Genomic DNA, 24,441 nt, shown 5'->3' on the forward strand with positions numbered 1-24,441 from the left:
ATGAAGCTCATCACTGCTGCTTTAAACTCCAGACTTTGCCTGGGGCCCCCAGAGCCAGAAATGAGGTCACAAGTCCCCAGGACACACACACGGCAACTCGAGCATCAGGGCAGCGCAGGGTCCAAATACTGAGTGCCCCCCCTCCCCCAACCTCGGCTTTCTCATCAGAACGATGGGAATAACCTCGGGTCAACCAGCGGCGGACAACACGCTCCAAGGACAGCACAAGCTCAGGCCAGCGTGGCTCGCCCCTCTCCTCCCTCTCCTGATCCTTCGTCACAAAGTTCCCGGGCATCACGCGCAACACGCAGACCGCAGCCTGCGGGGAGCAGGGTCCGCTCTGCAACAGCACACGCTGCTCCCGGCCAGCGAGGCCCGGCAGTCTCTGGCACGCGGGCTGTCCACCGGCCCGTCATTCGAGCCGGACGCTGCGGCCAGCCTGGGGCGGCAGAGAGGAGACGAAGGCCATCAAGGCAGGCTCTCGCGTGAGCCACGCCTGCAGACCTCCCCACCGCCCATTCGGCAAGGAGGGAAACGTGCCCTTTCACTGCCACATTCTCCACAGATGGGGGGTGTCACCCCAGGATGAGCCCAGCTGCCCGGGAGTGGACACAGCTGTTGGCTGAAGCCCTGACACTCGGGGGTGACTCAGCCAGATGGCCCCGGTGTCTCCCACGTGCTGACAGTTGTCTTTGAAAGCTGCGCCAGCCCTGTTTCTCCGCCTCCTGGAATGCCGGGAAGGAAGACACCAAAGCAGGGAGCAAGTTCTGCCCTGGGGGCTTCGCGCTGACTCTGAAGAGACCCGCAAGTCTCGACCCCAGCCCAGGGTGCCGCTGTGCACTCTCCTCCCGGGGTGCTCGCAGCCAGCCCAGGATGTCTGTTCTGGGGACCTTGCCGGCACGGAGCTCACCATATCTCTGCTCTCTGGCCGCGTGGTGTGCGGTGGCCCCGAACAGCAGGGCCTCCCGACAGCGGCGGGGCTCCTGCAGCCGGACTGGCCAAGGAGTCCCGTGGTGGGCATGGAGGGCAAGGAGGGGCATGCGTGCAGGGACTGGGAAGGTCTGTCTGGGTGCACAGAACAACCCAGGGCAGGTGGACACCAGCGGTGAGGGCGATCCCTAGCAATGCAGAAACCAGGCCCCGGAGGCCTTCGCTCCTGGGCCAGATCCACGCTGCCCGTCAATTCTAGTCTACTCCCCTCACAGTCCTCCTCCGTCCAACAACCATGTAATCAGCAAGGGTGTGGAGACAAGTGAGATTCAGAAATCAGCAGACCCCCAGCCACCCCAGTCAGGGCAAATGTACGCTCTGCTGAGCTAGAGACCCCAGAGTCTACAAAGACAGAGTTCCCGCACACGTGTTCTTTGGGTGCCCCAGAGGGCCTGGAACCCAGGACGCCAAGCCCTGGACATTCGGGGCAAGGCAGATGGCCGGCAGAGGCACCCAGGGTCTCCGCTTCCTCTGCCCGGGAGGCCGACCCCCTGCCTCCAAGCAGTGAGTCCGGAGGGTGTCTGAGAGGCCTGCACCAGAACCCGCAAGGGCCCAGGCCTCCCTGCAAACTGCCCGCCAGCCCCACTCATCAAGCCAGCAGCCCTTGGACTAACACAGGCCGACGGTCAGCCCTAGAAGTGCCCGAAGCCAGAGCTGTAGTGAGCCTTGTGGTACAAACAGGAAGGCTGAAGCTCAGAGAGGGTCAGCGTTTGCCCAAAGTCACAGAGCACGTCACTGCCCAAGTGACACCAGGAGCCAGGGCTCCGGACCTCTGGGGGACACCTGTCCATGCCACCACAAGACCCCTGCCTTGGAGGGGTTAAGCGGTGCCCCCACTTTGGGGCACTTGGGATAAAGAGGGTTTCCAGAGACCGTGCTCCCTGCCACGTCTGGAGGGGGTATCAAGGCCCGGAGCTCCCGGTCTCCTGGGAAACATGCCACCTGGGGAGAGGCCCCCGGGGCAGGCTGGGGGCTCCTGAGGGATGCATTGGGGCCCAGCACATCCACCCTCCGAAGCCACAGCTGCCAGACGCCCCCTCGGTGGTCCTACAGCCAAAGGAGGACAGAGTAGCAGAAAGCGCGGGAAGCAGGCGCCAAGCAGAGCTGCTGGGGCCGGTGGGCTCACCGGACGGGCGGGGCTCAGACAGCGCGGTCCCCGCCAGGACGAAGCAGCTCGAGAAAAACCAGCAATAGACGCGGGCGTGCGTGCAAGCACGTGGGCGGGAGCGGCCCCGCCCCCGGAGCCCCGTGAACTTGCGGAGCGGCGGCTCGTGGGACCAGCTGCTTCCCCCCCGAGCGCAGGAGCCGCGAGGCCTGGGCAGGAAGGAAGGGGCCGCTCTCTCTCCCGCCTCGTGGAGCCGCCCGGCGGGCGCGCCTCTTACCTCTGGGCTCCTCCGCCTGTTTGGCGAGCTTGCGCAGCGCGGCAGCAAAGCTGGAGGACGGCGCGGCCTGGGCCGACAGCGCGCTGCTGGTGGCGGGGCTGCCGCTGGGCACCAGGGCGCCATTGAGCGGCGAGGGGGTGAGGGGGTTGACGGTGGCGGTGGTCCTGGTCGCGGTGGAAAGCATCCCTAGTGAAGGGGACTTGGGCTCATGGCTCATGCCTGAAACAGGAAAAGAAGAACCAGAAGTCACCCAGAGAGCAGGAGGGCCCGGCACCAGAGCGGGGACCGCGCGGCCCGGGGGGTCCGGTGCCAGCGGGCGGCATGCGGGGAAAGGGAGCAGAGCCGGCGGCCCCGGCAGGACAGGAGAGACGGAACAGAGCCAGCGCTGCGCAGAGAACGGGGCCGCGACCCCGGCGTCCAGGGGGCAACCCCACCCTCTCGGCTCCGTAAGCAAAGAGTCGCTGTGCCCAGGACCCCGGTGAATGCAGGTGCCGAACGGCTCGTCCAGCCCAAGCCGACAACCTCTCCAGGACAGCCCGGAAGATCTGAGAGCATCCCCTCACGGGCGTGGGGGCCGGAGACCAAGGCGCGGGGCCGGTGTCCTCGCAAAAAAGAGAAGAACGCCAGAGGAAAGGGAAAGGGCTGAACCACTGACGATCACGAAGACGAACACACTTCTGCCAGGCCTTCAGCACATCGCTCTGGAGGACTGATGGAGCACATCCTTTTCCTTCCAGAAAAGCAAAGAGGCTCGTACTGGCAGGCAGCACAGACCCAGGATCGCCCCAGGCGGGTTGGCCGGAGCCCTCCTGTGCCGCTACCATCCCCCCTGGAATCCCAAAGCCACAGGGACCCAGCGGGTCTGCACTGAGAAGGTGCCTCCGAGGACAGAAGCAGGCAGAGAACACAGCCACCTGCAGACCCTGCTGTGGTCTCGCCCAGCGCAAACCCCACCTAGATGCTAAAAGACCCGCGACCGCAAGTCTAAACTGCTGTCCGGGGGAAGCCCCCTTCCCACGGGGATCCAGGTTCAGGTGCCACGCTGGCCAAGGAGCCGCCACCCGCCAGGAGTGACATCAGATGCCTTCCCACGAGCCCCCAGCCTTTCAGGTCCTGAGGAGGCTCAACCTTCACCCGCCCCACGCGCCCCACTGATAATGGCCGGGTTCCCTCGCGGGTGGGTGTGAGCGGTGCCATAAATAAGTCTTCCATTAACTTCTCCTGCCCTCTCAGGGGCACCTGCCGCATCCCCGCTCCCTCACCGTGGGTACATTCGAGAGGCGTAAATCAAGGCGCACGGCCTCGTGGGCGGCATGGGCAACGGGCTGTGAGCAGGGAGAGGTAAACAAACTTGCGAAGCCCCAGACGGAGACCCCTCGGAGGGACAGCTCCAGGGAACACCCGGGGTCAGCTGGGGAGGGGTCCTGGGGAGTCATGGGAGGGGTGAGAGGGCACAAGCACAGAGTGTCCCAGAAGATGACAGGGCAGGAACGTGTGCTTCCCCTGGGCCACGGCCCCCACCCCCAGGGGCTCTCCGCAGCCCCCCGAGCCCACCCCACCTCTGCGGCACTCTGCATCCAGTCCAACTCGAGTCTAACTTGCTTCCATGCCTGTCCCCGTGGGTAGCCAGGTGAGCACTGGGGACCCCCACCGGTGGCCAGGCAGGGGTGGGCCCCTGAGACCTGCCCTGCCCCCCTGCTGCCCCCAAAACTAGCCAGGAGAGGCCACGGGCCCCGACACACGCCCTGAACCCAGGGTCCCGGAGAGCCGGGCCGCGGCCACCATCGCCCTCTTGCCGGGCGGGCGGCAAAAGAGATCTTGGGGGCTCAGCCGCATAAACGGCCACGGCAGGGATGGGGTGGCGGGGCGCATAAAAGGCAGTATCGAGGCAGGCGCGAGTGCGAGGGAACACCGTTCTCTCGGGAGGGGGCTCGCACCTCGGAAATAAAGGACCCGCACAAGCGCCCCTGCGCCCAGGCTGGCCTCCCAGCTGCCAGCGGGTCACGTGGGCAGCGCCACGCCGGGCGACAGGGCCCCACGGCAGCAGGCCCACTGAGCGGCCGGGGCGGCACCAACCCGAGGCTGACCCCGCGTGTCCTCCTCTCTCTGGAAGAACAGGGGAGAGGGTGGGAACCACATGCCCACAGGCACTGCAAGCCCACCAGAGAAACCCGAGAACCCAGGGGGCCGCAGGGTCCCTGCCCCAGCGGGCTGGTCACTAGAAAACACAGGTTCCTAACAAGAGTCCTTTCTCAGCCAAGCCGGCACCCAGCCAGCCACTGGAGGGCCGTGGAGCCCGATGGACGCCATGTCCCAGAAGCTCGGCCCAGGCCCCCCCTCGGCCCCCTCCCCCTCCCCCTCCCCCTCCCCCTCCTCCACGGAGGGTGAGGACAGAGAGGGCAGGAGGTGCTGCCGGCCACGGAGCCTGGAGGTCAGGCTTAGCGTGGACTAGGCTGCCATACGCTGGGGCCTGAATCCCGGCTCTGCGACCTCCAGCTGTGTGATGTTGGGCAAGTTACTTTGCCTCTCTGGGCCTCCTCAGTCTCCTCGTCTATAAATGGGGGATAAAGACAAAGTCTGCCTCATGAAGTTAATTCCGTGAGGGTTCAAGGAGGTAAATTACGTGAGAAGCTTCAGAGCAGGGCTGGCACGTCCCAGGAGTCACTGTTATTATCATGCAACTGGTCAGCAGACGGGGCAGAAACCCAGGTCTTAGGTGGGCGAGGGGCTTGGCTAAGCTCATACAGGTCAGGCTGGGCAAAATGGGACCCGACCTGCCAAATCTGTGCCGCCCACCCCCACCCCCATCCGTTCCGTGTCCAGGCCGGGAGTCACACAGCCCAGCTCTTCACATCCGTGAGTGGCACTGGCCGGTGAGCGTGAACACAGGACACCCCGGGACAGAGGGGGACCGGAGCTCCTGTCCTGCTGCCTGCGGGGACCCCGAGGGCGTGACCCCACACAGGACCTGATCTGGGCGGTCCAGAAGTCCTCTGGGTCCTGCTCGGGACCGAAGCACCCTCAGCACCCACACTCAGTGGACCGATGGGTTTCTTTTCTTGGGGGGGGCGGGTGGTGGTATACAATGCAGCACCACCCTGTGGGGACCCCATCCGGGCACGGCCCGCACAGGTCCTGGAGGTCCTGACCAACACCTGGAGGAAGGTGTCGCCACGAGGGGCTGCCCGGAGACGAGGTATGTGACGGGGGATCCCAGGGCTCCCTACTCCAGGGAAACGAAGACCCTCCCCGGGACATCAGCTCACACAGATGGTCGGGTCACCTCTCAAGACAGCCTCGTGATGGGCCTGGGAGAGGCCGCAGCAGCAGTGGACACCCCCCCAACCCCGCACTCACTCCCACCCTGGGCCTGCCCTCAGGGTCTCAGACAATCCTGAGAGGCCAGCAGAGCACCGGTGGGGATACCAAGGCCAGGAGCTGTTCAAAGATCGGTCACGGTCACACAGACGACCCAAGGCCACACAGACAATCCAAGGCCACACAGCTCCACAGCATATCTAGGACTCGAACCCCATTTCCTGGGCCCAGATGCAATATTCTCACCACTCGTGACACCAGCTGACCAGTCCAAGGCCCAACTGTGATGCCAGACCAAGAGGTGCAACACACTCAGAGCTCAGGTACGCTTGACTACGGTGGTTTAGAAATGTGTCCAAGTCTGGCACTCATCCCTCAAGAGGCAGGGATGAATCCTCTTCTCTCAATGTGGGCCAGACCTCTCAACTCACTTCCACTGAACAGAACACAACAGAAGCGAGGCAACTGCCAAGGTGAGGTCATCAAAGGCCCCTGGCACCTCCCTGCGCTCTCCTGGATCACTTGAGCCATGGGGAGGTCAGCTGCCAGGTTGTAAGGACGCCCTAGGTACCTGTAGTGAATCCCACATTCAGGGAACTGAGGCCTCCAGCCAACAGCCAACTGAAGCATGAACCAACTCAGCAGCAGCTCCTCCAGCTGCAGGGGAGCCTTCTGATGAGACCACAGCCCCAGCAACAGTTCCTTTACACCAGACTCTGGGCCAGAGCCGCCCGGCCAAGCTGCTCCCGGATCCCGACGTGTTTAGGTTTGGGATAGCTTGTTACGCAGTGTTAGGTAACTGCTACAGTGAGTGCCACCACCACGTCCTCTATTGATCACGACCCTCAGTCTCTCTTTCCCTTCCTCTGTGGAAGTTCAACCACCTGCAAATACTCTGTGCCTTCTTTACCCCCAGTCTCTCCAAATCGGGCCCCTCTGATGCCATCCAAGGCCATTAACCACCTCCCTCCCCTTTCCCGCATTCCTTAGAGAACTGGCCACCACCTTTAAATCCTATCATCTCTAAGGGAAAGGTGTCACTGTGCCCATTTTACAGAAGGGAGACTCCAGGCTTGGGCCCAAGGGCCGACAGATGGTCAACAGCAGGGCTGGGATTACCTGAACACAGCACCTGTGTCCCACGTACATACAGCTGGTCAGGGCCCAGATCCAGACCCATCCTGGGGCCGCAGCAGGAGGGCCTGGCTCTGCTCCCCACAGCCCACACCGCACGCTGCCTCCAGACAGAGGAGAGGGGCAGCGGCGAAGTGAGGCAGGCGAAGCGGTCCTGCACCTCCCAGTGACCGGTCCCCGTGGCCCAGGGAGCAGATGTGGAGGTCACTGCCCAGTGGCCATGTGACAGGCTGGCCAGCTGGTGACCCAGGCGGACATGCTGTGACCACCAGCTGCCAGCGCTGGGCAGGATGGTACACGGGTGCTCGAATAAGCGGGGAGCAGCCATGGGGCAAATCCCAGGGCAGACCCCAAAATGTCATGGGCCCCTTAAGGCCACAGGTGGGGGTCTTCAGGTGACAGCAGGAGGAGCAATTTTCTCATTTTTAGCCTTTTTACTTCTCTATGTTCTAGTTTTTCTGTAGTGAACCAAGTTTTTAAAAGTAGGGGGCCCACAAAGAGACAGACTTGCCTGCATGAGTTTGGAATAACCAACAGGGAGATGGGGTCTTTCCCAGACCGGGGCCTCCTGCTGGGCAGATGCGGGAGCCGAGGGAACTGGGGTGCCCCTCCTGGAACCCGAACCCTCACCGACAGCCCCAGCCTTTCCCTGGTGACCAGGGTTCTGGGGGGCAGGTCCACCCTCTGGCCCTCCTGGACCAGCCGCCACCTGAATGTCACTGTCACACTCCTACTGGCATCCAGTGACACCCCACCCCCCTCTGAGCCTGCTCTCCCCCCCTCCTTAAAGCCCGGCATGTGCTGCACAGGCCCCGTGTACAGCACCCCCAGGCTCCTGGGGCTCCCCCAAAGCTAGCATCCCTGTCGTGGTGTCACTCGTGGTCTCTGGAGCAGCTTCCGGCCAGGAAAGCTGCTCTGCTGATGTCAGGTCACTTAAAATAGAATTCCAAATGAGCAGCTTCGTTAGGAGAGTCTAAAATTAGCATTCCTCCTCAGCATGTGTGCATCGGGAAGGGAGGGGTGGGGAGGGGAGGGGAGGCAGGGGGCCCGAGGGACCACCGGCAGCTGGGGTGACGGCCCTCTTGCACCCAGGACGTGGAAGGACAAAGGCCAAATTCGGGGGACCCAGAGACCCCGTAAAGGGTCACCTTGGACCTGCTGGGGATCGACACGGCCTTTGGGAGCATACCCCCCGCCGTGTGCCCCGCCCCCCAGTCACAGGCTCGGGGTCACTTCAGGGCTGCTCTGCCCCCAGCCCTGCACAGGCAGGTGGGCCCCATACCCCGCCGCAGGTGCCACCGTGACCGTGGAAGCCCCAGCGGTGCGTGGAGAGGAGAGGGGGCCTCGGGCAGCCCTGCACCCTCGACAAGCCCCGCAGGGGTGCCTATCCTCCCCCACGCCCTCATTAGAGAGGTATTTATTAACTTCTGAGCTCCTGGCCATCGACTGAGTTCTTGTCTACATTATCAGCTCATGTAAATTCATTATCCTAACAGCTGGGAATAGGCTCCACAGCACGAAGGCCAATGATGGATGAGGGCCGGGGGCTGGGGTGGCCCTGGGGGCAGGGCCAGAGCTCCCTCTCCGGTTGTACCAGCCCCTGACACACGGGGAGCTCAGGTGGCCTCCTGGCCGCCTCATTTGCATCACATGCTGCTGTCCACCTCCTGCCCCCTCGACCCCCCAGGAGAAAAGAGCTGCCACGGCCAGACACCCAGAGCCGAGAGCCCCTGCCCTGTGCCCGAAGCTGAGGGCAGGAGAGGAAAAGCCACCAGGCTAACAGCACGCACCGAATCTCCAGCCCCCTCCTCCCCCGGATGGTGACGGTCTTTAGAAGCAAGGACTGCCCGGGGAGGCCATCACCCTTCTTGCTCCTTCTACCAAAGTGTGGTGTCCTTAACCAATACTCTTTCCTCTTCCCTGGCCAGGTTTCTAACATGGCCAGAAGCAGTACAAAGCTTAAACCAAAAAAAAGAAAAAGGCGAAGAAGAAAAATCCAAGTGCAGAGGGGCGAGCCGGGCTGACGGCTTGGCAGACGTGTTCCAGAACCACCTTGTCGCCGGTGCTTCAGAACAGACCCCGATCGACTCCGAACGCTCCGAACAGCTGGACTTAAAAGGGGAGGGGGGAGGGAGGCCCCTAACACTCCATTAAACATGGTCGCGGCGCGGCTCCCCGCTCTGCGTGAGGGTGGAGGGCGTTATTAATCAGCGCGCCTCAGCCTCTCTCCAGCCTCCCGCAGATCCCGTAATTACCGCTGCCTTCACGCCGCTCTTCCGTGGCTCCAGACCTCAGGCCTGCTCCCTCCATGCTCTGTAATTACAAGCTAATAGCTGAGATGAATTTTCTGCTGGCTCCCGGTTCAAGCACCAACCCGCCCCCCTTCCCCTGACAGCCACCCCCCACCCCGGGTAATTACACCCTGCGAGGCCGGGCCCAGCAGGGCCTCAGTTTCAGGCCCGCGTGCGCAATCTGGACTTGGATTCTCTAATCACCCCCCTTGGTAATTTTTCATTACCGCAGAGAGAAATGTTTGTGAACAAATACAAGTGTCCCCCAGCTCGGGGCCTCCATGCCACCCCCCCCCACCAAAGGGGCGATGCTTCTGCAGCCCTAACAAGGCTGGGGTCACCTGAGCAGAGACCCCAGCAGGCGGCGGCGGGGGGGCACCACGTGATCCCGGGAGCCTGAGCGGCTTCATAATAAATTCATTATTATATTTGCCTTCGGCGTGTTCTGAGCTCACTCGCACGAAGCAATTTTTCTTGGGGATGGGGGTAGGGGCGGCGCCTGGGAGAGTCAGGAAGGCCTCTGGCTCCTGGATGCACACGGGTGGCCTGCTTTAGGCCTTAATGTTCTTTTTCAATGACGGCCACCCTCTCAGGTTGTAGGTTTCTAAAGGGACTGAGGCCTTTTCTTGCCCGGAGTCCCAGAACTGGACGTACTCCCCAAGGCTAAGGCCCCAGTAACCGGCAGACCGAGCCAAAGCCATTTCGTTTTGGCTTTGGGGACGGCCGTAGCAGATGGCCTGGATCCTGACCCGGAACCAGAGGGAAGGACTGAGGGGGGGGGTCGGGGGGAGGCCAGCCTGTGTGTCCAGAGACGACCCTGGCTGGGGAGTAAAATGAGTAACAAGGCAGCTCATTTTACGACAAGGCTGCCATCCCCCCCACCCCAGCGCAGCCCTGTCGGAGAGCAGCGTTTATGAAGTCACTACAGAACGGGGAAGGCAGGAGCTTACGAGCTGCAGAAAGTGTCTGCCAGGACCCCAGTCAATGGGAACGGGAGCCCACCCCTCCCAGAGCCAGCACCACGGCGTGAGCTGTTTGCAAAGCTAACTTCTGGGGTCCCCAGGCAGCCACCGCCGATGGGTTCAGCAACGCCCCCCAGCTGCAGCCAGTGGGGGGGGTTGGTGCAGGGTGGGGGCCGGGTAACATTTAGGGGTCCCCCCTTGCCTGCGCACTGCCATGTCAGCGACACTGCTTGGGGGGACTCTCTGGAGGCTGAATCCAGGTCCTGGGGTGAAGAGCGTTCAGGACAGACGCACACACACGGGAATCCCTCGGGGCAAGGGTGCCAGGTAACACCGGGAGGTGTAGGTGGGGCTGGGGCCCCCCAAGCTGGTTCACGGGGCGGCGGCTCCTGGGTGGAGAGGAGAGCGAGGGGTTCTCCGCTGCCTGCGGACAGCAATGGGCACGGGGTTGGCGCCCGGAGCAGCCTCCTGACAGAGGCCTCCAAGGACAGCCTAGGGGTTGAGGTTCAAGGCCTCAGACGCTCGGGAGTCCCGGAGGTTCCGGTGGATGCAAAGGATGGAAGTCAGGCACAAGATGGCAGCAACATTTGAGGGCGATTATTCCAAGCGGCTGCTGCGTCTGGAGCAGCCTGGGACGGGCAGATGAAGGGCGGGCAGCAGCCAGGGGGTGGCAGGCGGCCTGGGGTGGGGGGCAGGCAGAAAGCTGGCAGCCCCGGGGAAGCGCACAATTAACACAAAAAAGGCTGAAAGGCCGGGTCGAGGGTGGCGCCCAGGACCCCCAGAGGTGGTCCTTAACAATGGCATCAGCAGTGACAACAAGGCCTGGCTTTGCCCAGGGCATCCCAGTCACCCTTCACAGTAACTCCAGGAACAGACCCCAGGCAAACAGGTCACCCGAGGCGCCTCCGACGTGGCCCATCCCTACCCCCACTCTACAGATGGGTAAACTGAGGCTGGAAGAGTCATACCCTTGTCTGGGGTTGCGTGCTGAGATGCTGGGGTGGGAATCCAGTTTTCCTTGCGGCTGTGCCAGCAATTTCCCTTTAAACAAGAAGACACTGGAAAGGACCCCCCACCTCCTAGGGGTCACGTCCCATCCTGCAGGCCGCTGTGAGCGCCCACCTACGTGCTGCATCATTTTACAGATGGTTCCAGGGAGGGTCAGAGGTGGCACACAGTCAGGGAGTAAGAACAGATCTCACCTTGGGGCCCACCGCACCCCCTGAATGCCACATTCCGGCAGCTCCGTGCTGGAGGGCACACAACCCCAGGAGCGACTCCTTTGTGTGCCCGGGGCCCCTGAGCTAACCAGGCCGCCTCCTTACAAAGGAGCCCTTTGAGTGGAGCCCGGAGGCACGGGGTGCAGGACGCAGGTGGGGGTCAGAGGTCCCAAAGGATAGGAACCCAACCTAGTCAGGAGGCAGCGGCCAAACGCCTCCAAGTTTCCATGGAGCAGCAGGCCAGGGCCGGCAGGTGGGAAAACAGGCCAGGAGGGCAGGGGTCGAGGCCAGGTCCTTCTCCCAAAGGGAAGAAACCTGACTGGGAGACCAAACTTTGAGGAGCACTGAGAAGAGGAAGCAGAGGCCACTGCTGAACAGGGCCTGCCCAGCCCCAGGGCCCAGGAATCTAGGTGTTTAGACAGCTCCTGCCCTGCCCCTCAGGTGAGGAGAAAGGATCAGAGAACAGAATAGCATTTGTCCCTTCAAACAAGTTATTATTATTATTTTTAATTTTGGGGAGCTGCGTTGGGTCTTTGTTGCTGCACATGGACTTTCTCTAGTTGTGACGAGCGGGGGCTACTCTTTGTTGCGGTGCACGGGCTTCTCATGCGGTGGCTCCTCTGGTTGCGGAGCACGGGCGCTAGGCGCGCGGGCTCAGTAGTTGTGGCGCACAGGCTTAGTTGCTCCGCGACATGTGGGATCTTCCTGGACCAGGGATCAAACCCGTGTCCCCTGCATTGGCAGGCAGATTCTTAACCACCGCGCCACGAAGGAAGTCCTGCCCCTTCAATACTGAGTGGGTGTTGACAAAGCTGTCTGTGCAGGGCAGGCATCTCCACCTGTGCCCCCAAGGCCCAAAGGGCACTTAGTAGGTCCTCAGCCTGCAGAACAGGTATGTCAGTCCCACCTCCACAGTGCACAGCCTACCAGATTCAACGTGGAGAAGGGGGATGCCTGGCACCCTGCTCAGGCAGACAGGCAACTTCAGAGTCTCACATGGCAGGACCACCAGGAGTTAAGCCAAGGAATTGCATCCTCATTTGGAAACCAGCCAGAAGATGGGGATCCAGGCCTGGCTCCCCCGAACCTCCTGGTGCGGTCCTGTTGGGTCCTCATGTGGTCTGAGCCTCAGTTTCCCCATCCGTACCACAGGGTTGGGGTGGGGGGACTAGACAGCAGGTGGCAGAGGTTAAGCGGGCCACCCTTCATCCATCAACCTGTTTATCTGGCCTTAAGTCAAGACATGTTTAAATGTGAATCAATGGGGACTTCCCTGATGGTCCAGTGGGTAACACTCCGTACTCCCAATGCAGGCGGCCCGGGTTCAATCCCTGCTGGGGGAACTAGATCCCACATGCCGCAACTTAAGAGTCCGCATGCCTCAACAAAGATCCCGTGTGCTGCAACTAAGACCCGGTGCAGCCAAAATAAGTAAATAAATAAAATATTAAAAAATAAAAATTAAAAAATCAAACATGAATCAATGGATGATATCTTAAAACTGGTTTCAAGTCAAAATGAAGATTTCCCGTTTCCCTTGAAAAAGTAGGAGCCACCAACCATAATCCCAAGCGTGGCGACTGTCCCTTCGTCTGTCCCTAGGCTGCCAACTCGCCAGAGTCCCCACCACTCCCTACTGTCGCAGGCTGGTTGGCCCCTCAACGCCAGAGGTCTCTCCAGTTTAGGAACTATGTGGGTTTGGGTGATGAACAGGGTCCACAGGAGATTAATAAATGTGCGCGCGGCCGGGATGCTCAGCACAGATGTTGGCAACACCTTCGAGCAGATTCAGCAGCAAGAGGTCAAGCCCTCCACCCTCAGCTTCAGGGGTGATCCCGGCACCTGTCAACCGCAGGTGGGTCCCACGTGAATCAAAGCCAGGACTTGCCTCGAGTTATAAGATGTTTTTGTGGGGTTTTTTTGCTTTTGCAAAAGTTCCATTCTCACAATGGTTCCAAGTGACACACCAGACCCCCTGCCCAGAAAAACATATCCACTGAATTCTGCACATACTTTGACCATGTTCACAGAAGTCCATCTGTAAACCCCACAGGGATGTGTGTGTAGAGGTGGCTGGCACCCATGAACCCAGATTATAGACACCTATAGCAAAGAATTCTTTACGTATCAAATGCCGATACTAACACCCTCCCCCAATATATTCTACCCAGGCCAAGGGAGTCCAGGGTGTCAAAGGTAAAATACTAAGTTCTTATGGTGTTTCCAAATCTGGGCTCATGTGCCATCTTCAAAGCCCTATGTACCATGCCCAGACATCAGAAAATGCCCCACTGGAAAAAACCAACTACCCTGCAGTCAAACTGGGCTTCAGAACAGGACCACCAGGTAACATTTCACAAAAGCAGTCACAAGCCACCAGCCATGAGCTCCCTAGTCCCATCCCTGCCACACGCCAGGTCAAGCCAGCCACCTTCCTCTGGCCACAGCCATCGTCCACCAACTGCTGAGCAGCCAACTGCCTAGGCCTAAATAATCCTTCACTTTCTCCAAAGAAACAAACAAAACCCCCTCCACAGCTCCAACTGGGAACTTCTAAGGTTCCTGCACCCCAGGCAGGATGCTGAGGCCAGAACTGGCTCTCACAGGTACCAGGCTTCACCCCCCAGGGCTCTTGGGTCACATGGCAAGGAACAGTCGGACCTACGCCCGAGACCTGCCATGGGGGGCAACAAAAGCCGAGGCTGATCAAAGGGTTTTCCTCCCCTTGTGGGCAGAATGGATGTCCTTGGAGGCCAAGGGCTGAGGGGCGCAGAGGGGACCCCAGAATTGAGTAAATAAAGGTCTGGGTTGTACAGGCAGGCAGAAAAGCGAGTCCCTGCAACTCTTTCTGGAGGAATCTGGCAACATCTTTAAAGATGTGTCAAGCCTTCAGGCCCAGCCCTCTCCCCTCTGGAAATGTAGCCAACAGATCAGTCCTGAGGTGTGAACACACCCATGGGGGGGCTCACTGCACGTGACACGGACACGGCTGGAAACTGCAGCGTGAAACCCTGAGGCCCACTGAGCGCCCTAGCTGGGGAAGCCCGGCACGGACACCACACCACACACAGTTCCTCACAAGGAGGAAGGCGACGCAGTCCTGCCTGTTTCAACTTGCAAACCAGCTGTTTGGTTAAAATGCACTCCCTGGGCCCAGGTGACAGGCTCCCGGGACTGGCACCCCTACTAAGGAAGTCCTTCTTAGTCTTGTAAGACATGTATTTAGGTGAAAACTGCATCTTGAAAAAAGCTAAGTCGATGTGTTCAGAAAGGAGAAAAGCCTGGCCATCAATCTGATTTATTTATTTTTTTAAATTCATTTTTATTTTTCTTCTTTTTTTTGGGCTGCGTCGGGTCTTCCTTGCTGTACGCAGGCTTTCTCCAGCTGTGGTGAGCTGGGGCTACTCTTCATTGTGGTGCACGGGCTTCTCATTGCGGTGGCTTCTCTTGTTGCGGAGCATGGGCTCTAGGCGTGTGGGCTTCAGTAGTTGTGGCTCACGGGCTCAGTAGTTGTGGCTCGCGGGCTCTAGAGCGCAGGCTCAGTAGTTGTGGCGCACGGGCTTAGTTGCTCCGTGGCATGTGGGATCTTCCCGGACCAGGGCTCAAACCCGTGTCCCCTGCATTGGCAGGCGGATTCTTAACCACTGCGCCACCAGGGAAGCCCCATCAATCTGATTTAAAACCTACAATCTCAGCCCACACTTCCACTCCCCTTGGGAGCCCAAGCAGGGGCGACCAGAAATCCTTTTCAAGAGTCCATCGAAACAGGGCCCTGAGAGCGCAGAGGGCAGAGCCCCGGGGGCTGATCCTGAGCCTCAGTATTCTCATCCTATAAATGGGGGCAACTACCCTTCCCCCACTCATGAGGCGGCAGGGGCCGACCACACAGCGCTGCCACCTCTGGGATGCAGAAGTCCCTCCAACACTGTCATCTGATGAAGAATTTTAGCTTTACACGTATTCAACTTTGATATCTAGTCTAGCACATCCTCACGTGTTTAAGTGAACAGAGAAAGACCAAATATCCTATGTAAAAAAGTTACAAAAATGCATTCAAAGATAAACGGACACCAGGAATTCAGTAGGACAAATCCGCTCATGTCCCCTGGTTTTCCATTTCACGCCTATTACCAGCGGTCTGATGGCACGTAGGCAAGAGTCCCCGTGGAGGCAGAGGACGGTAGACAGACGAGCTCCCATGGGGCCCCCCGTTTCTCCCAACTAACAGTCAAAGGGGGGTAATCCCTACCCCGCAAGCCAGACCCTCAGGGGAAGATAAGCAGCAGAGAACACAACCCCACCTCACCTGTGTCACACGAAGGCGGCCAGCCCTCCCGCCCCCGCAAACAGGCTCCGGCTCAGCTCAGGGGGAGAGGAGACCCAGGTTAGCACAAAGGAGGCCTCTGCCCGCCCCTGCTGGCAGGCCTGGCCCTCCTCAGCTTGACACGTGGATTTCCTTCAAGACGGTGTAACCTGACCAAAAGCCTGCCGATCGATTCCTTTTATTGCTACCTGTGGCCACAGATGCGCCATCAGAGCGCAGGAAGGGCCGGGCTGGGGAGGGGCCGCCATTTCACCTCCGTCCTCCCCACCCGGGGTGCAATCCCACCCACTGCCACCAAGGTGGGCGGGGGACAACAAGTTGCTGCGCAAGGGGTAAGTGTGCGAGCACGTGATCAAGACCCTGAGGGTGGGTGAGGCCCCAGAAGAACACGTCTGGCTGCTGCAGCCCCAACAGGGGAGGGTCCGCAGGGGCTGATTTGGCACCTTGAGCCTCTGGGTCTTGGTCGGAGAAGTGGCCACCGCCCCTCCCCACACCAAACATTGCCAAGGCCAGGGTCATGGGGAACAGAGCCTTCTAGGTTTCACAACGTAGAATCACAGGGATCCTAGAGCCACTGAGTTGGGAATGATCTGTGTGCTCTGACATACCCTTACACAAGAGCTCTCCGAGTCAGGCGCTGCTCTGAGCGCTTTATAAGAAAGCATTTAACCCCCGACAGCCCAAGGACACGGGTGCCGCTGCCTTTCCCACTTTACGGACGAGAAAACCGAGGCCCGCAAGGAAAGCAAGCGAGGTCATACTGGTTGAGCCAGAGGTGGACGTTAACGCCCTGGCCAGGAACTGACCACCATATCGACAGACACTTGGGGGCTAACCCCAGGCCCCCGAGGCTTTCAGCCCCTCCCCTGCAATGACCCACTGAGGGCAAGCTGTGGCATACGTTACATCATCTAAACCCTTACCTCTGAAAAAGCCTCTGCAGCTCCATCCTACCGATGGGAAACAGCTGGGGCTACTGATGGCGGTAGGAGGGCTGATGTCCTCATTTGCCCGTGGGATGCCCCCCACCCGGTTCTGGCCACCCCAAAGCCACGGCAACGTGCAACTCCTCACACACGTCGAGTCCTCCAGCTGGAGGAACCGGTTCCAGAATTGGAAGGCTTGGCCAGAGCTTCAGACAGGCACAGAAGCCACCCATCCACATACAACTCTGCACTTGAAGGCCCCTTTAGGAGAAGGGCTTGCAGCTCACCAGGGGCAGGTAAGGAGTATTACCTTCAGGAGTCGACCCCAGGTTAACACAAAGCCCAGAGCCACCCAGTGACCCAGTGATGGGGTCGTGGGCACTGTTTCTCCACCGCCTCCCCGGCTGGGAGAGGGCTACCCAGTCCCACGTATTTCTGGGCAAACAGGGCAGACTCCGGCTTCCCACGTGGGACCCCAGTTCTCCTTAAGAAGCATGAGCCCACCTTCCCCCTAGGAGAGGAATTCCTTGCCCACTCTGCCCACCGCCCCTGGCAGAAGGCTCTTCTAGCTCAGCTGGGGGTTTATAAAATACAGATGTCCGGGCCCCACCCCTAGAGTTGGGTCTTAACTGGTCACAGGTCCGTCCTGGGAGTTTTAAGTTCCCCAGGTGAGCCTAAAGTACAGCCAAGAATGAGCACTTGGTCTGGGGGCTTCCTGCTCCCTGCACACCTCCTTCCTCAGTTGAAAGTCACCTCCCAGAGACCCCCCCAAGTCCAACCAGGACCCCACAAAGCCTCAAGTTCAGCCAGATCCCCTCTCTTCCACGGATGCTTGTGAACTCTGGTCCCCCTCCCCCATCAGCAGCCCAGATGGGCTTCTCTCCAGGCCTGGCCTCCGTCCCACCCTCTCCAGAGGCTGCTCTCACTTCCCCAGCTCTGCGGCAGCTTCCGCTCTGAACCAGCATGGGGAAGGGAGGGGCAGGGGAAGGTGGTCTCAGGGTCCCCTGGGATTTGCAGCTGACTGGAGAATTCCGGGCGGAAGAGCAGCCCCAGCAAAGACAGGGACAGGGCAGGGAGCATGAACGCCCATGGTTCCATCCTGCTGGAGCAGAGGCGCAAGCGAAGAGGCTGGTGGGGAGAAGCAGCTGCCGAGGCGAGATTAAAAGCCCCCCCGCCACCCCCCGCGCGTTTTGGCAGGCGTGCACAGGGCCGCTCTGGAGGCACCGGCGGTGTTAGCTGTGTGCATACCTCCCAGCAGCGGGCACGGGCCAGGTTCTTAGCAGGCGCTCAATAAATTCTCATTGACAGGAACACTCCCAAACGTCACCTCCCGCCTGTGGCCTCAGCCGGGGAGCAAGGCCAGCGTGGGGAAACCACACTCGGTGAGAGAGGAAAGCGAGTGGCCAAGCTGAAATGTCACCCGAAACATGGATCCCTGTAGCTCAGAAAAACAGCTCTGCCGGCAGAAGGGGGGGAGGGGATGGGACGGGACAGGAGGGGGGCCGGGCGGCCTCACGCAGCCCTGTGCTTTGGAGGCTGCTGTGTCGCCCTAACAGAGGTAATTAACGCGCTGCCACCCAACCCCAGCCTGGCATGGACTTCGAGTAACCCAGGCTGGGAATTCCAAGCCTTCGGATGGGGCCAGGAAAAACCTGCCTTGCTGGCTGACTCCACAAGCCCCTGCGAGTTGCCGGGGCAAGAGCAGAGAAGTAGCAGCCAGGTCTTGCTCACCTATGTTCTTCTGGGAAAGTAGGAGCCGCGGGCACCCACCCTTCAGGAAGGGGCTCTGAGCCCAGAGGCCCTTCCTCCTTCAGAGAGGGGAGAGGGGAGCGGGGACACCACCTGCCAAAGGGTCAAGAGCCATTAGAGACTGAGTGGGCTGGGGAGGGGTCCAGCTTGGAGGTGCAGGACCCAGGTCTGCCACAGAGTGGCGCTGTGCGCAGTTTGCTCTGTCTCTTCCAGCCAGAGGCCAGAGATGCTGAACCCAGAGGCAGGCAGTGTCTTCTGCTCTGAAACCCCAAGGCTCTCTCGGATCTGCAGCCCCTGACCTTCCCCCAGACAGGGAAGTTAGGAGGCCAAAGGTCTGCCCGCGGGCACGGTTTGGCAAAGGCCATGGGAGCTTCCAAAGGGGTCCGCTGCTTGCCGTGGGCTCGGGTGCTGGCCCCATGCTTCTCTGGGCCTCAGTGTGCCCACTGTTAGGGCACTGATTCCCAGCCCCAGTCTGCACATTAGAATCACCGCGGAACTCTGAGAACTCTCCAGGCAGGAGCCACAAACCCAGATACTGTGGCTTAACTGGGCGGTGGGGGGGTGGGGTGGGGGGGGAGGAGGCTGGCCAGCAGCAGCTGTAGAAAACCCAGCAGGGGGCTCTCTAAACCCTTTTCAACTCTAGCAAGCCAGGATTCGGAAAGCTGTCCCCAACAGGCCAGGGCCTGGCCCCAGAGATATGACGGTGCCTGGAACCCGGACGGGCCTCCCAGCCTCCCCTCCCAAGGCGGGGCTGACCCCGGGTCGCTGGCCTGGCCGCTCACCAGCTCCAGACTCGCACCGCCCACACGGTTCACAGAAAGGAAAATCTGAGTGTCAAAAGCCTGGCTGGCTCCTGCAGCCCCCTTCCCTCCTCGCCGCAGTGAGACAAAGTGACAAAGGCCAACCCGGCACCCCCTTTCACCCAGGGGTCAGGACTGTGCTGATAGGGCCCGTTGTGAAGTATCCTTGTAGCTGTTATCACAGAGCCAGGCCTGCGGAGAGCTTCCGAGTCCCCTGGGCAGGCGGGGCAGTGACTCCCCTGCGAAGCCGGCAGCCGGGATGACACACGGGCTGCCCGTCAGAGCCTGCGCCCTGGGCCCCCGTCACCTGTGGCGTGGCCGGGCTGAGTCAGGCGGTGGCCTGAGCCTCAGGGTCTGGGTGGAGGCAACCCATAAACACGAGCTGAGCAACACTTACATGCCCTGAGCTTAAGTAATCCTGAGGGCAGCCCAGAGGCAGCCTGCTCACCTGGGGTCCCCCCACCTTCCCCTGGGAGGGGGGGCCGAATCCCAGGGGAGAGGGCCCAGCCAGCCAACCAGGGGACATCTCAAAGTGCCCCAACGAGACCTTCTGCCCTCCCGTCCCTCTGCCTGGAAATCGGCTTAGGCGGGGAGGTTCCCACCCAGAATCCGCTGGGCCCTTTGTTCCAGCTTTTCACAAAAGCAGCCCTTTTTTTCATCCGGTGGTCCCGCTTTTTGTTTCCAAACCACAGCCTGTGTGGGCCCCAGATAAGGCACTGCAGGGGTTAACAAGGGTTTAATGTATTTTAAACGCACTTCCCAGACAAAGACCAGTTTACAAAACAAGAACCAAATCGACTCAACTCGGCTGGTATCCACCACCCAGCCGGCGGGCAGGTGCTTTCCCCGCCGTGCACACAGCCCTCCAAACTTAAAGCCGGCGCTCCAGCAAGGTACCCTGGCCCATCACGTGGGGGGTGCCGCGGCAACACTTCACCCAATCCGGGCGACCCCTTCTCCCCGGGACCTGCGCCTCAGTCTCCACTGCACACTTCGAAGTGGTCCCCTTGTCCCTCCCCCCTCCTCCCCAGCTCGGGAGGGGGAGCAGGAAGGGGGAGGTGGGAGGGCGAGCCCAACTCCCGCTCCGCCTCCACGAAGGGAATTTAATTAGCCTGCTGGAGAGGCGGGCGGGCGGCCGAGGAGGTGTCTCTGGTGCTGCAATATAATTGAATCGGCTCCACTCGGTCGGGCCACTGGCCGCCCATCAGCGCGGCCACTGGGCTGGGGGCGGGGAGGCGCATCCAGGCGGAGCAGGAAGGGCCGGGGAGGGGAAAAAGGACAGTGCGAGTGGGGGGCGGCGGATGCAATCACCTCCCACCTCCGAGGCTGGAGGCTGGGGCAGCCATCTTCAGCAGGGGGAGGGGCAGGGGAACGGCTCCAACAACCGGGGGGAGCGGAGAGGGAGGAAAGAAGCGCCGGAGCCCGGGGCGCGCCCTTGGGAAGCAGGGCGTGGGGGTCGGAGACCCCGGAGGCTGCAGTCCCGCCCTCCCAGCGGTCTCCCTAGCTCCGAGAGAAAGGGGAGGGGAGAAAGACAAAAAACCAAAACGTGCGGCCCCGGCGGGCAAGCGCCCCCCCCCCCAGCCGCCGCCAACACCTGCCGCGGGGGCGTACCGCCGCCCCCCCTCGCTCCCTCCCCCGCCGCCGCAAAGTTTTCACTCCGGAGCCGGAGTGTAGACAGCTCACCGAGAGCCCCCCAGCTCCCTCGCTCCCCACTCGCCGCACGTTCTAAGCGCCCCTCGCCGAACGCAGCCACCGAGCCCGAGCCCCGCGGCGGCCCAAGCCCCCGCCTGGAGCCCGGACGCCCAGGCTACGACTCGCCGCGGGCGGGGGGACCTTTGGTCGCATGCCCGCCCGCCTGGCTCTTATCGCCGTTCACACTCCGGGGGAAGTTGCCCCGGAGCCGTTGGCTGCCGCCCCGGCGGAACCCGCGAACTTGGAGAGGGGGGCGAGCGCGGAGACCGCCCCCCACCCCCCGCCGGCGCGGCGCGCTCACCTTTCATGCCAGGGCCCCGCAGCTCCGCCTCGCCTGACACATGCTGGAGCCACCGTCGCCCAGTGTTTGTCTAAACTGCTTATCTCACCCGGGGCTGCTCGGCGGCGGCGGCGGCGGCGGCGGCGGCAGCTCGGGCCCGCTGGGGAGGTGGAGCTTCCGGGGCCCCGGCCAAGAAACACCTGCTGCTGTCGCCGCCGCCGAGGACACACCCAAGCGCAACGCCGCCCACTCCCGGGCCACTGGCTCGCTCCCGGCTCCCTGACCTCAGCCAGCGGGAGGTGTCGGGTTTCAGCCGCAAACACACACGCGCGCGCGCACCGACGAGCGCCCGGGTACACCCGCGCGGGCACACGCCCCTCCCCAGCCAGGCCGGCCAGGTGAGCCGAGGACACTAGGAGGTAGGGGAAGTGCCACCCTCAGGCTCCCGGGGGCCCCTGGCTCGACCTCTCAGAGGTCCCAGATACACTGGTGTCCAAGACTAGGCACTTGCTTCCAAAAGTAGGGAACAGTCACTTGCAACACGCCCGCCAAGCGAGCAGCGCCCCTGCGTCTCACGACCGCTTCCCCGGCGCCTAGAACAGTGTCTGGCACAAAGCAGGCCCAACAAGGAGTGAACGAATAAACTCACGTGTTCTAGAGGCCTTTTGGAGGAAAACTTTCTCGGAGCCGGTGTCTGTGTTGGGGGAGGGGAGGGAGATACAAGGTCGGCTCTCTGCGTTTATCTTCCCCAAACCCCTCTTTCGGCCGCACCTCGAAAAGGTTGAATATTAAGAACTGGGGCCTATGTTCCTTCCTCCCCAAATTCTAGAAACTCCGCCTTCCCGTTTCGTTTGAAAGAACTTTTGGGAAGCCCACAGCGCGGGGGGCAGGGGGTAGTTCTTTAAAGAACCCACGTCCCAGCGGCTGGAGAACCCACGGAGGCGCCGCTCCGCCCGGGGGGTCATTAAGTAGCTGGGGTTGCGGTCAGAGGCGAGGCCGCCCGCCTCCAGAAACTGGCACGACCCACTGGGCCTCCGGCCCCAGAGCAGCGCCTCCCCATTCCTGGCACCCACCCCCCCCCACCTCACCCAGGCACTTGACAGACTGGAATGACTCAGGGAGCGTCCTGAAATTCCTGGGCACCCACAAGCGGCACGGCGAAGAATGGCGGGCCCCAGCCTCCCCCCAACGCCGGGCTCCGCCCCGCCCCCACCGGCGGCGGGCACAGACGACCAGCCTCGAGCCCACCCCCAGCGCGGCCCGCGTCTCCCGGAAGCGCTGGGTTAATGGGCGCAGGCCTCGCCCGACGCCCCTGGCCCTGGCGCATTCCGGCGCCCAGGGCTCCGACCCCGCGCGTCCGAAGCTCCCAACGTTGCTCGGATGGCCCGGGGTCTCTCCCCGTACATCCTCTTTTGAAAATCCTCTACAGCTTTCATACTTTTGAGCCTGGAGACAAACCAGTACCCACTCCCCGGCCCCCCCGCCCCAAGCGGCCGCCCTTGCGCCGCGCTGCGGGTTTCAACTTTCGGCCGCCGGTGCCAGCCCGCGCTTCTGCCAGCCCCAAACCTGCCCCGGGACATGCCCGCGCCGCGCTTGGCAGGCGCGCACGCAGCCGTCCCCGCGGGCCCAGCCTCCCCCGCCTTCCCTCCTCCCTCTCTCTCCCTCTCTCCCTCCCTCCCCGCGCCAGTCCGGATTGTGACGGGAGGGAGCGCTGGGCGCCTGCCACCCCCCATCCATCTGTTCCCGATGACGCTGGCGGGCCTGGAGCAGAACCCGCCTGTGTGCCCGCTGGGGGGCCAGGGGTAGGGCCCGGACGGGCGCCGCCAAGCTACCCACTCGCCTGCTCCACCTTCCACCGAGCGCACGCGGATCGGCCCCTCGCCTTGCACAAGGCTCCTGGCTGACCACAAACGAAAAAGGAAACGGACCTGCGAGGCCGGGCCGGGGGCCGTTACTGGCTTCTACCTGTGGGCGCCGGCCGGCCCTGGCACCTCGTGGGAGGGGCGCTTTCGCTTCACCACCCGCCTCGCTCCGGGCCGCGCCTCCCTCCTGCGGGCCTAGGCCTCCGCCCGACGACGCTTTAATTTACGCACCACACGGTGTCTCCGCAGCGCGGCCTCCGGTAATTGATCCTCAGCAATGGCCGGCAGATTCACCGCGGCCAGGGCGCGCAGGAGGGGGTGCCTCCATCCACGCCTGGAGTGTCGGGGGGGGGAGGGGGAGGGAGGAGTTAGAGAATTCAACAACGGGCCTAGGGCCTGAAAAACAAAATTAAAAACCTCTGGGGGCGGTTCCAACCCTTTCCCACCTGGATTACAGGCTGCGGGGGGAGGGGAGTAACTTACAAATGAAACTACTCGCACCTGCACCGGAGTCTCCTCCCAGCCCTGTCCAGGTCCCGACACCCAGGCCCCACCTCCCAATCTCCCTCACCAGGACGAGGTGCTCGAGCTTATTTCCCTTCATCCCTGGGGAGGCCCTCGTGGTGGTGGTGGTGGTTGGGGGGGGGGGTGGGTGTCAAGTTCTTCCACCTGTTTGAGAAGGACCACGATGGCCAAACATGAAATTTTGTGGGGTGGCCACTGGGTTCATCATGTGGCTAGTTTTTAGAGTTGGCAGATCCCTCCCCTGTAGACATCTGGTTCCACTGCGTTGCGAGAGGGGTAGCCTGATCCCCGTTTCACAGATGAGGAAGTCGAGGCCAGAGTTGCTCAAGGTCACGTGCACGCTGGTGCAATGGGAGCTGTGCTGGGAGCTGCTCACACCTGCAGTCTCCCTTTCCAAGAACAGCCCGCGGAGGCTGCGGGGAGCTGCAGGGATCCCCAGCGACCGCCGGGGGGCAGCAGCGAGCTGGCCTGCGCGCCCTGGCCAGAAAATGCTGGCGGCCACCAGGAGGGCTGGCACAGCGGAGATGGATGACACTCACTGTCAGCGCGCCTGGCCCGAGGAAATTAGTAATCCGGGAGCACGGCCTCTGAGTTTAAGGGTGGGAATTGCTCTCCTGCAGCCTGCGTGCTCCCCGCTAACGAGGTTTGTAGCTTGACTCTTAATTTCCCGCCACTCTGGGCTCAGGCTGGCCGCCCTCCATTTCCCTCCGGGGCCGTTCCTTCCCCTCCTGGTGGCAGCTCCCACCCCGCAGCCATTCCCAGCCCTCCCTGGGCAAAGCGCTCCTTCTCTGCACTTCCTCTCCCTCATTCCCATATGCCTGGAAACCGGGCAGAAAAAGAAGGTTCAGGGTAAAAACACAAGTTTTACCCAAGGCCAGGGTCAGTCCTAAGGTGGGGCGTATGGGGACGCTTTCCAGAGTGGGGACACCTGCCCTGATGACCCTCCTCACCAGGGTCCTGCCTCCTTTTTGCCAGGGGCAACGGGA

General features: G+C 61.7%; 1 protein-coding gene across 10 annotated transcripts in view; it reads right to left on the bottom strand.

Moving 5' to 3' along the window:
• GSE1 (Gse1 coiled-coil protein) overlaps nt 1-24,441 on the bottom strand; it is a 422,772-nt gene that overhangs the window by 35,091 nt on the left and 363,240 nt on the right. For 4 of the 10 annotated variants that reach the window (XR_009698017.1, XM_061174307.1, XM_061174309.1 and 1 more), the window contains one exon: nt 2,373-2,591. The exons of 2 other annotated variants lie outside the window; for them this stretch is intronic. Coding sequence is in view for 6 of the 8 variants with exons in the window: in XM_061174307.1 (XP_061030290.1) it covers nt 2,373-2,591 (219 nt within the window). In the remaining 2 variants the exon portion in view is untranslated. Of the gene's footprint in view, nt 1-2,372; nt 2,592-21,089; nt 21,281-21,717; nt 21,763-22,156; nt 22,216-22,316; nt 22,381-24,441 lie in introns of those variants that run through there. 4 more of the 10 variants (XM_061174312.1, XM_061174311.1, XM_061174314.1 and 1 more) reach the window with 4 other exon arrangements.

This window comes from Eubalaena glacialis, chromosome 18 (assembly GCF_028564815.1).
Source record: "Eubalaena glacialis isolate mEubGla1 chromosome 18, mEubGla1.1.hap2.+ XY, whole genome shotgun sequence".
In the NCBI taxonomy this organism is placed as follows: Eukaryota; Metazoa; Chordata; class Mammalia; order Artiodactyla; family Balaenidae; genus Eubalaena; species Eubalaena glacialis.